The sequence below is a fragment of the Micromys minutus genome, assembly GCF_963924665.1.
Source record: "Micromys minutus genome assembly, chromosome: 18".
Taxonomy (NCBI): Eukaryota; Metazoa; Chordata; class Mammalia; order Rodentia; family Muridae; genus Micromys; species Micromys minutus.
The window spans coordinates 851,804-864,234 of NC_137953.1; the positions used below are offsets into that span (position 1 = coordinate 851,804).

At 41.0% G+C, this 12,431-nt stretch overlaps 1 protein-coding gene across 1 annotated transcript in view; it reads left to right on the forward strand.

Annotated features, from left to right (window-relative positions):
- The first annotated feature begins 1,051 nt into the window (after nucleotides 1-1,051).
- Nucleotides 1,052-12,431, forward strand: part of APLF (aprataxin and PNKP like factor) — a 36,880-nt gene continuing 25,500 nt past the window's right edge. Inside the window, exons 1-5 of the mRNA XM_080932275.1 lie at nucleotides 1,052-1,349; nucleotides 4,719-4,790; nucleotides 7,324-7,496; nucleotides 11,429-11,576; nucleotides 11,857-11,989. Coding sequence (XP_080788401.1) covers nucleotides 1,254-1,349; nucleotides 4,719-4,790; nucleotides 7,324-7,496; nucleotides 11,429-11,576; nucleotides 11,857-11,989 — 622 coding nt within the window. The 5' untranslated portion in view covers nucleotides 1,052-1,253. The remainder of the gene's footprint in view (nucleotides 1,350-4,718; nucleotides 4,791-7,323; nucleotides 7,497-11,428; nucleotides 11,577-11,856; nucleotides 11,990-12,431) is intronic.

Sequence of the window (12,431 nt, forward strand, 5' to 3'; positions counted from 1 at the left end):
TGACTTTTGGCTCTTCATCCAGCATGAGATCACTTGAGGAAAATTCCAGTGTCTTAGGGCCTACCACACTGATAGACAAAATGAGAGTCACAGTGACTCTTTAGAATAACTTTACTTCTGCTAGGCTGGTGACAAGGTGGCCTCTTGGGGAAAGGAAGACCTTATTCTAGCAGATCGCATTAGGCGATCAGACTCCCAACTCCATGACAGGAAAACCTCCTTCTGCAGAGTCCTGTGGTGCAGGCCTCATTATGGAAGAGAAAGCCCTCAAGGCCTTGCTGAGTCTGTTCTCAGCCACAAGGAAAAATCTTAACAGCACCACCAAACTCTGATCCTGGCTTCTTCCAAAGAGAAAGCTCCCTCTAGCTGGGAGCCCTGAGCTTAGCAATTGGCTTCTCCGTAGAAAAGACCACCTCTGCCTCCCCCACCGCCAGGCCCCCCCTCCCCCGTAGGTTTTGCCAACCCCAGAACTCTACTTCCCCCAATCCAGGCCTCCTCTATAGAGAAGGAAGATTCTCTGGCACCATGGGCCTGCCTAAGTCAGGCTTCTACCTTTGAGAAGGCCCAAATGAGCATGAGGTTCTTGCACAAAAAAGGCAATAACCCTTTTGAGGCTGAACCCTAAAAGTCTAAGTCCAGATAAAAGTTCTTGGGGTAGGGAGGGCAATTCTGCCATTGAGGCCTTATTCTAGCAGAAGCCGTCTCCTAATGGAAGGGAAGGAGAAACACATACACACACCCCATACTCAATCGGGAAAAGAACACCTATTGAAGTCACAGGGCCACCTGGCCAGCACAGTGGCTCTTTAAACACTCAGGCCAGCCCTCTTCAAATGCCTTGACGTCAGGATTACTATAGCCCCACCCCCACCCCCAGCTCGAATCAGCCAAGGCGCAGAGATGCGCATATTGCTTTCTGGGATTGGTAGTTTTTCCAGAAGGTCTGCACTCCGGAAAGGAGCAGAAGGGAGGTGTTGGGGACTACAAGACCCAGAGTTCCATGAGTCCTGTGGGAAGAAGTGCTCGAAGATTGTGGGTGTGAATTCCAGTTTTTAAGCTGTAGCTTGGCGGTGAGCTGACAGGTTGTTCATGCACGAATCACAAGCTCTCAAGGAGTGGGGATTACGGAAAGGGAAGAAGCACACTGACTAGAAAAAGAGCCTCGGATCTCACACCCTTTCGGGACATGCCCCGCATGTCTGAGGGACGTGGCTGCGAGGCATCTCCTGGCGAAGGAACCTGCTCTTACCGCTATGTCTTCGGACTTCTTTCTGCAGCCTCTGGACGGCGGTCCCCGCGTGCCTGTGGGGCCGGGGCAGACTGTGATAGGCCGCGGGCCACTGCTGGGAGTAAGTGTGGGAGGTACTCCCGGGCGAGGGCAGCCAGAGTTTGCGAGGCTGAGGCTGTCTCTATCTCTTGTCCTTGGGAACTCCACGCCTTGGCTCTGCTTGTCAAGGTTGTCTTTGGGGAAGTAGGGTTTCCAAGCAAGGTTAGTCAAGTCACAGACATTTCTTTTTGGTGTCTGTAAAACGTACGGAATGAGTTAACGTCATTATCCTAGCCAGCTGGCAAACTGGGACCAAATCCAAGTTGAGCTAAATTCCGGTTGGTTGCAAGATGTAAAATGTAAACAGACCAAATAAACAAACAACGCTATTAAGTATTTAAAGATGAACGGTACTCTAAAAGTTAACGTGTCGCATGTCGACCTACAAAGCTTACAATATTTACAGTACTGTATGCCCCATCAGAGAAGGTTGATCTATCTCTCAATGATCTCCCATAAACTAAATTCTTTTATTCCCCCCCACCCCCCGGGCCTCTTCTGCAGGCCTGGTGGGCCTTACCAATAATAGTAGTATTCCTTTTGGTGGTATCAGTAGCTATCCTTAAGTTGTCTGGTAGTGAATCAGTCATTGTTCTAAAGAAATACTTTAATTTACTACTTTCAAAACATTTGAGTGAGGTGCTTTTTATTAGCCTCGTCCAAATGAGAAAGTTGGAGTATAAACTGGTCATTAAAAGTGATACATGTACACGTGGCCACTAAACTATATCTCCTTTACCCTCTTTGGGAAGAGTAGGAACCAGAACATTTGCAGTTTACATTATGAAGTTATATTCGGTGGCATTCGGCCATTTAGCATTGCCACAAGGCATATAATTTACAAAGGCCGCTCTAGAGAACCTGGTGGTCGGTTGAGTTAAAATATCACAAAGGAGAGATGGGTTAGTCATTAAGAACCTGATACTTTTTACAGAGTACTGAGTTCCTAGCATCTCTGTTGGGCTGAATTCACAAAGGCTTGTAATTCTGCCTCTCTGGGCTCTGGTACACACATGAATGTCCTGACACACAGGTATACATATATAATAAAAAAAATTTAAATTCACATTTTTTTTTTTTTTGTTTTAAAAATCTCTGTCATTATTTCCCACTTGGGTGTTATTTTCTGTGTTCTTGCTGCCCTACTTCCTGGTTTCTTTTCTCTCTCTTCTTCCCCATTATCATAAGAGTTTTGTGCTCCAACTTAGATTGTCAGATTGGTGTTTCCATCTTTCTTAAGCATGGTAGCTAAAGTGTTTTGTAATCTCTGTCTTTGGGTTGTGCTCTAGCTGTTGATTCTTGGAGGATGTGTTGGTATGTTAGAATTTAGGTTATTTTAAATATATTTGTCTTTAAAGAGAGGGTCTCACTACACAGCCCATGCTCCCATTGAACTTGCAATTTTCCTGCCTCACTTCCAAGAGCTGTGTTTACAAGCATGTATGTACCCAACAAAACCACATTTTATTTTGTTTGTTTGTTTGTTTGTTTTTTTGGTCAGAAGATGATGTTTGTAATGAAATAAACCATGTGTCCACCAGAGGGCACACTATACTTTTGTATTATTCAGAATATCTTTTTCTTCCTACTGCTAGGCATACTTAAAAGAAATAAAAGGTCTAGTATTGCTTATGGATAGTGTGAAAAAGGAAAGAAGCCCAAGATGGACTATTAAAGGAACCATTTTAAAAAAAGATTTATTTGTTTAATGTAAGTACACTGTCATTGTCTTAAGACACATCAGAAGACAGCGTCAAATTCCATTACAGATGGTTGTGAGTCACCATGTGGTTGCTGGGATTTGAACTCAGAACCTCTGGAAGAGCAGCCAGTGCTCTTAACCACTGAGCCATTTCTCCAGTTGCAGAAACCATCTTTCTATATCATGGTTTCATTGTGGCATTCCTCTGATGGGTAGAGAATCCATTTGTGGTGAAGTACCAATGAGATCTTGACGCTTGAAATAAAAATAGGAACGTCTTACTCTGAGCTGCAGGTGATTTGCATGTCTCTGGTTGCTTCTGAATGATCTTATGTAGGCCTAGCTATGTGGCTGCTTTCTCACACACTCATCTATTTTTACTAGGGAGAGTACAGATCCTGAACACTGGGTATCCTGAGAGTGACTACCCAAGTTACCTACATCCTCTGGGCTTTCAGGATCCACTTATGTAAGATGCAAATATTGCTGTAGCATCAGGGCAAGTGTCAGGATGTGGCTCAGCAGGTGGCTATGCAAATGATAAAGGGAGTTATTATTAACTTCAGATGATTCTGGCCTCTGGCCTCTTCAGGTGCGTGTCACAGGAAAATGAAGGAGTCTCTGAACTTTTTTTTTTAAAAGTTAGGATATTTACTTCTTTGAAATAGCCATATTTTAAATGACGTTTTCAAGATTTTTTTTTTCTAGAAATCAAATTTTCAGATTAATTCTTTTTTTGGGGAAGAATTACTTTTTGTGGTCCTCACTGTTGTGGCCCTGTGTGTTTCATATTATTAAGTGTGGACTTTGGAAAAAAATGAGTACTGATTTGTGGCAGTTTCCATGATTTTGCAGCCTTAATGGGTTTATACATTGCTATCATGTGTTTTGAAGATAATGTTGGTTCTGCTGTATGTAATGCTAGACTTCCAGTACTTGATGGTTAGTGAGCCAATCATAAAACAGGCAATATAATCATAATATTGTATAGTTGTTGCTTAAGAGGTTTTTCTCATGTCTCAGACTGGGCTGAAAAAGTTAATCTCAACTATTACGTTTACTATGAGGTAGAATACGGCAGTTTTCAGCATTTAAAATATAAGCAGTTTAGAATGTCGATGTGGGTAAATGATTGTGAGTATGACCATTCTTAACCCAAAACAGGTGGTGATTATATTGAAGACATGGATGCTGTTCTCTTCTTCAATGTCAGTGTTTGACTTGGGTTGTTTTCCTCCTGCCTTTATTTATTTATTTAAACTGGTCCCTGGACAGAAATGCAGGTTGCTTATCTGCCTCTGTCTAGTCTTATGGTCACACCCTTCAGATATACTTAAGACAAGCTAAATTTTTAATTCAGAATGTTTCCTATCCAGTACATATTGTATATATTTTTCTTGTTTGGTAGATTCATTAATAGGAATCCTGTCTAGGTATGTTTCATGTGTGGGAGATGGTTGGGGCTGCCTAGGCTGCAGACTTTTTTGGTAGTCATTTACTCTTTCATGGCTTCCGTAGCTCTCCTCTCTTCACCATTTCATTCTCTGTTAAATGAGGGCAGTTCTTTGACATGCAGTTCTTGAGTTAATATATTTAATGAATGCCCTACTAATTTAATCTGTGCTGCTATGGGTTTGTCTATTTTTTTCAGGAGGTGTTTATATTTGACATTATTTTTCCCCTTTGTAGATAACAGACAAAAGAGTATCCAGAAGACATGCCATTCTTGAAGTGGTTGATAGTCAGCTTCGAATCAAACCAGTGAGTATATTGATTTATGTTAACTCTTTACCTCTTTGCCTTTCTAGCAACTGACTGGAGAAGTAAGGCTTGGAAATAGGGAATTTATGTCAGAACCCATTCTCCTGATACCTGCAAGATAAGTACCTAAATAGTAACTTATTTCTCCTAGCACAGAGCTGAGTATGAATGGTTACATTTATGGAAGATGATTGCCTGTGTGTAAATTGTAATTTTTGTTCCTAATTTTCATAAGAACACCTGTAACGTGGGTGAATACATGTCTAGTGTAATGGAAAACCTGAGCTCTGATCTGTGGTACACACGTGAAAAGCCGTGTGTCTATGACCATAGTGGTGAGGGGGGCTAAGACAGTGTGCCTGTAGCTTGCTGGCCAGCTTGCCGAGCTAAACAAAACAAAACAAACAGTGAGCTCAGGTTCAGAGAGAGTCCCTGTCTCAAGAGAATAGGGAAGAGTGTGACAGGGGAGGAAACCCCTCTCCCTCCAAGGGTGCATGCAATGTGCCTTTCCCCTAAAGGATGGAATGTCTGTAATTAAGCAGTGCTTGGTTTCTCCAGGCCAGATGGGATGGTGAATGCATTCACTTGGTGTTACAGGATTTCATCAACACATTCCTCTGGCTCTCTATTGAGTAAAATTTCCTCCATTTTCTTATTTCTGATTCGGGATTCTATAACTATTAGGTATTTTCTTAAAATTTTTTTTGGTGTTAAAATTAAGGAGTTTTAGTGATTTAGCTGAACAAATGTTTAGACTGTAAGCAACTATTTAATCTATCTGATCTCAGGTCCTTGTCTTCTTTAGCAGTGTTGGTTCATCTCCTGGAGTGCTTGCTTACTTTCTGACATCTGCCTTGTAGCCAGGTCTCTGCTGTAGCTCTCAGGGTTCGGAGATGGGCTAAACTGTTGATTTCTTTTCTGGTAGCATGCAAAATACATTTCACCATTATGAATGCTAGTTGGTAAGAGTGAAACTTGTTGTTGGGCACCAGCTGAATGTTCAGTAACATAAGTTATGCCTTCAGCCTTATTGTTAGGTTGTGGAAATGATCCCTAAGTCTTAGGAGGAGGGGCGTGATCTAGATGTCTGCTTTAGGGCTGAACATCCCACCGTCCCTTGTTCTCTGCATAGCCCCTTGACTAGTTCTGAATCTCTGTGTTAATCACCCTATACTGCAAAAGGAAGCTCCTTTAATGAGGTTTGAGAGATGCACCATCTGTGGGTGTGGCAGCAAGTAACTAGGAAACTTTTTTTGACGAAAACACACATATTTACTTATAAATACATGCGTTTTAGTCTGTTTGGTATAAATTTTTTATAATATGGTCACATTTGGGCTTATTTTAAAATTTGTTGGCATGAGATATTTATAGAATTTTTATAGCTTCATTTGTATGTTTTGCCTACTTTATAACTTTTAAAAAACATAGATGTATGTAATTTGATAAATTTAACTTACTGACTAATATGTATTTAGGCTTAACTTAAAGAATTGATCAGTATACTTCTTGGAATATTATTTTTACTTCTAGAGTCTACTGTATAAACAGCTTAAGAAAAAGATTATCTAGGAACATTAATTTACCCTTTTGGTGGGTAGATTTGTTTACTACCTGATGATTTGATGTTTTAAAGCAAGTTTTCGGGATTCCTTTGGATATGTTATGGCATAAATGATGCTGTTCTTCATTCTTAGGCAGTCCTATGTATACATACTACACACATACACACAAACATACATACATATCTCTCTGTGTGTGTGTGTGTGTACACATGTGCATGCATGGCACATGTATGACTATCAAAGGACAACTTGATGAAGTTTGGGTCCTAGGGATGGAATTTAGGTTTTCAAGCTTGGTGGCAGGCACCTTTACATGATAAGACTTCTCACCAGCTTGTATTTGCAATTTTTGAGGTGCCTTTCAGAAGGTATTTTAAAAACTATTTTTGAGGAAACTATCTTTGGTAATTGGAGGCAGTCAGTGGAAAAACAATGTAAAATAATTAATGTAGTATTAGTTTTGTTTTTGATATGTGTCAATTACTTGTAATTTCTATCTAAATGATCTTCATGGAAGGAGTCTAATTTAAATGTATACTTGTTCTTCTAAGTAGTGCTTGAGAGATTAGATCATCATCTCCTGATTTTTCACTTTTTAATTGTGTCAGAAATTATTAAGAGAAAATCCATAGCAAACAAATGCTGCTCCTGGGGATGGGCACATTTTGGATAAACAGTGGGGACTGCTCTTGTACTGAGAATTATTTATTTATTTTTAATCTTTTTTATCTAGTGAATAGTTTAACTCCTTAATTGATAATTTTGCTTGTTATCTTGAATTTTTTTAGAAATGGGGGTGGGTAGAACTCCTTTATGTATGTAAATAATTGTGGTACCAGGTTCCAGGCTTACTAACCTTTTAAGTGTAATTTTATACTTAATTGTTTTGATACCAGGATTGTGGATCATTTTATATTCAGTTGTATTTTTCACAGTCTGCTGCATTGCTATATTCTTTTATTGATTAGATCCATAGGAATCCCTGTTTCCACCGGTCCTCGGAAAAGAGCCCGCTCTCGCCAATGGAAATGCAGGAGTGGAGCCTGTTGCTTCCTGGGGATAGCTTTTCCTTGTTACTTGACAAGTACGCTTTCCGTGTTTTCTCCACACAATCTGAAGAGGAAATGGAGTGTACTCTAAGGTAAGATGGCCTGGTGAGATGCTCGTGAGTAATGTTGTGTGTATCCAACTCCTCCAACTTCACTAATGCTTCAGGAAAATCTTTCTAGGGTTGAGCTATATTTGGGCTCAGTAGTCACATTTGTTTTTCTGGAAAACACTTGGCTTTGGAAACTTAAGCCTCGTGGTGTTTACTCCAGTGTGTGCTTTTACCTTTGTGTTCCTAATGTTTCCACAAAACATAAAATTAGTTAATGTTTCCTTGAATTTTTAGCTTTCCTAATTTGTAAGGTATTAATTCTGACTCCTATAGCTGAATTTTCTTACAACACCACCATAAAGTACGGAGTTGGAGGACTGAAGACATTGGATGGTAGAATAACTGTACTAAATCTGGTATAAAGTTAAAATCACAAGCTAGTTTCTGAGCCAGGTGTTAGGCAGTTTCCAGGTTTCATTTTTCAGGCTTTAAGTGACAGAGTTCAAATACTAGACCCATAGAACATATGTGATATATATCATAAGTATATATTCCAATATTCCAATATTCACATATCATATATATATATACATATATATATACATATATATATACATACATATATACATTTCTTGAGATTATTGATGTTAGTATGTATTTTGGGACTACCACTGTTTTACATTTGTCACTATATCAAAAACTTAAGACTGTTGTTATCAGACCTGTGTTCATCTGTTTGACACTGAAAAGCCAATACATGGCAGAGAGTTGGTAGAAAAGCAAGTGTACTCAAGAGCCAGCACCATAAAAAGTGGAGGGGGCTTTCTTCTTCTCAGAAGAGCATCTTAGGGAAGGAGAGGAGGTATGTGCGTGGTGTGGTAGGATGGCCATGTCTGAGGGTCTCAAGGCAGCATTTTCATCATCAGGCAAGGGTTTGCTTTGTTTTTTTTTTTTTTTTTTTTTTTCTCTCTGACTGGAAACTCCCAGGGCTAATCCCTGTATTCCTTTAGACGAGCACAGTACATGTCAGCAGTTCACACAGTAGGTCAGTTGATGTTCCAGACTTGGGATAAGGAGGGCTGTCTTGTTTTCTGATGTTATTTGAGGGCTGCCACATGTTCTGGCTTTTAAAGAGCATAGCAGTTAAGGGCTTAGTCATCTCTGTATGGAATGTAGAAGAGGAAGAGAAGTGGAAGAAACTCCGCCAAACACAACCAAAAAGAGAAGCCACCGTTGAGCGTGGCATAAGCTTCGTGTATATGAAGTCTTCATAACAGTGACTGTGAGGGGTTCACACTGCTGACACCTCTGTGAGGGATTCACACTGCTGACACCTCTGTGAGGGATTCACACTACTGACATCTCTGTAAGGGGTTCACACTACTGACACCTCTGTGAGGGGTTCACACTATTGACACCTCTGTGAGGGGTTCACACTACTGACACCTCTGTGAGGGGTTTACACTATTGACACCTCTGTGAGGGATTCACACTACTGATATCTCTGTGAGGGGTTCACACTACTGACACCTCTGTGAGGGGTTCACACTATTGACACCTCTGTGAGGGGTTCACACTACTGACACCTCTGTGAGGGGTTCACACTACTGACACCTCTGTGAGGGGTTTACACTATTGACACCTCTGTGAGGGATTCACACTACTGATATCTCTGTGAGGGGTTCACACTACTGACACTTCTGTGAGGGGTTCACACTACTGACATCTCTGTGAGGGATTCACACTACTGATATCTCTGTGAGGGGTTCACACTATTGACACCTCTGTGAGGGGTTCACACTACTGACACCTCTGTGAGGGGTTCACACTATTGACACCTCTGTAAGGGGTTCACACTACTGACACTTCTGTGAGGGGTTCACACTACTGACATCTCTGTGAGGGATTCACACTACTGATATCTCTGTGAGGGGTTCACACTATTGACACCTCTGTGAGGGGTTCACACTACTGACACCTCTGTGAGGGGTTTACACTATTGACACCTCTGTGAGGGATTCACACTACTGATATCTCTGTAAGGGGTTCACACTACTGACACCTCTGTGAGGGGTTCACACTACTGACATCTCTGTGTTGCAGCTGAAGAAGACAGAAGTTTTGAGACCTACCTAGGGTTACGTAACAGGTCCAGGTTCTAGACTAGTATTTCCAGAATGATGTTCTTACAGACTACCTACTGCTGTACCAGAATGACCGCCTAGATGCCCACTGTGCAAGTGCTCAGTGTGTCGAAGTCAACCTGGAATAGTTTTATTCTGGAATGAAATAGGGGAGGAAGGGAGGGGGAAGGAGAGGGAGAGAGAGGGAGGGAGGAAGAGAGAGAGAGTGTGTGTTAGTTCCATGTTAAAACCTGGGCAAATCTCTCTACTGTGAGGAAAGTCACAAGTTGTGGAGTGTATTTTGCATTCCCGTTGCATCCCCAGCAGTGGGTGCAGATTGGGTGTTGGCGCCTCGATTGTCAGATTGAGTGATACTGTGATGAGGGTAAGACTTTTCCCTTGACTAAACTTTATTGTTGACTTGGAAGGAGGCAACATAGTTTTGTCCCTTGGGGAGATTTTCTTCAAGATAGGCTCAAAGGAAAGTAAAGTTTTGTCATATTTATTTTTTCCAAATTATTAAAATTCTTAGCACTCACATTCCATACAAATAACTACTGGTTTCAAGTATTAATTCTGAACAAAGCAATAGAAATCTCAATTTTAATGTGACAATGAATAACTTTAACATTCATAATCATAGAAAGGTGTGGATTTAGATGGGGGAGAAGCTGGGAGGATCTCAGAGGGAGTATTTTAGACTTTTCAAATTAAAAACAGCTGTATGGCCCTGCACTGCCCTGGTAGGTTTATGCCCCCAAATTGAAAACATGTGACTTCATAACTTCATAATAGTCAAGTGGGGAACCAAACCAAATGCCCGTCAGCTCTTGAGTAGGTAAGAAAATACAGAGTAATCTTGGGATGGAAGATAGTTCCTGTCATTTATTATACATTCTACCATTGAAGTTCAAGTTTGTCTTTGAAAAATGTCAGTCCTTACTTTAAAACTACTGAAAGGAAAAATTAAAACTGTCAATCAGAGTCTTCGGCTACACATTTCTGAAATCTCTTATCTTCAGTTTTAAGGGTGTATTTATTTTCATTTTATGTATGTGAGTGTTTGCCTGCATGTATGTGTGTAAGTGCACCATATATAGGCTTGATATCCTCAGAGGCTAGAAGAGGGACGGCATTGGACCTGGAGTAACAGACACTTGTTAGCTGTAGTCTTAGTCAGGGTCTCTATTCCTGCACAAACATCATGACCAAGAAGCAAGTTGGGGAGGAAAGGGTTTATTCAGCTTATACTTCCACATTGCTGTTCATCACCAAAGGAAGTCAGGACTGGAACTCAAGCAGGTCAGGAAGCAGGAGCCGATGCAGAGGTCATGGAGGGATGTCACTTACTGGCTTGCTTCCCCTGGCGTGCTCAGCCTGCTTTCTTATAGAACCCAGGTCTACCAGCCCAGGGATGGCACCACCAACAATGGGCTGGGATCCCACCTTGATCACTAGTTGAGAAAATGCCTTACAGATGGATCTCATGGAGACATTTCCTCAACTAGGCTAGTTTCTCTGTGATTAACTCCCAGTTGTGTCAAGTTGACTCAAAACTTGCCGGTACAGCTGTCATGTGTGTTCTGGGACCTAAACCTAGGTCCACAGCAAGTGTTCTTCGCTGCTGATCCATCTCTTTGGCCCTGGCCCATGATTTTTAAAGACTAATGTATGATGTGATAATATATGAAAAACTTTTATTGTCATATTAACTGTGTCTTTAGGTTTTAGTTGGACAGAGGGAGCTCCACACCCCAGCAAGAACTCCTCAAGCATAGAACTGAATGGCCTCAAGGCTGCCACCACATATGTTATAAATGATAGAAAATAAAGTTCTGTTTTATTTTATAGAAACAGTCAGATGCTTGATGAAGATGATATATTGAATGAGATGCAGAAGTCCCCTGTGGTTAACTTACCTGATAAGACAACTCGTGCCTCACAGCTGCAAGGAAGCCCCGAAATAATGAAGACCAAGTGTCCCACCATCGAGCCTATGGTGAGAAACGTAAGACACACCATTCTAACCTGGCCTTTATTTCAAGGAGAGAAAAGACAACTGAAATCATGCATGTTACAATGCCTTGGGTTTTTAAGTTAGTCTCTAGAGAAGGTCACGCTAGGTTGACCCTTAAGCTAATAGGTAATGAATTTCTCCTAAGAACTTTAACTGCTGTGGATAACTATATTAATGCTAATTTTCCTCAAAGTAAATTCTTTTTCAGAATCACTAAGAATGGGTAATTGTCTTTAGGAAACAATTTATGGTGTTCTTTTAGTCCTCTTCAGGTGAATGCAGAGCTTTCAGTGAGCACCAGCCACATCCTGCCCAGAGAAAAAGAATCCTCCCAGCTTGGATGTTAGCGGGAAGTCTGAGTGACCAAAACCTTTCCACGGCTGTTGAGGGTGGAGGTAGGTGTCTGGTTTTGTTAATGTTAAGTTCCAAGGAAGCATTAGAGACGCTCTCAAGGTTTTCTCAGCAAATAGACTGATTGTGGCTGCCTGTGGTATAGACGATCTCAAGGTTTTTCTCAGCAAGTGGATGGAGAATGGTGGTTACACGTGGCATAGGTTAGTCTGGGACTAAAATCCTGTTCTCTCTATTTATTTATTTTGAGACATGATCTTAAACTTGTTATGCCCCTGCCTTGGTCTCTTAAGTGTGGTGTTACAGGTTAACCTACATGTATGTGGACTATAATTTAAAATGTAAGCTGTCACTTTATGGCATTTGTCAAACAGCACTCTCTCTGTGGATACCATGTTGAGCATATGATAGTCTCTTATTGCTAGATGCGCTGCTAATATATATTCTCAAGTGGTGTCATATCTGAGATGAAAGGGCATCGAACCT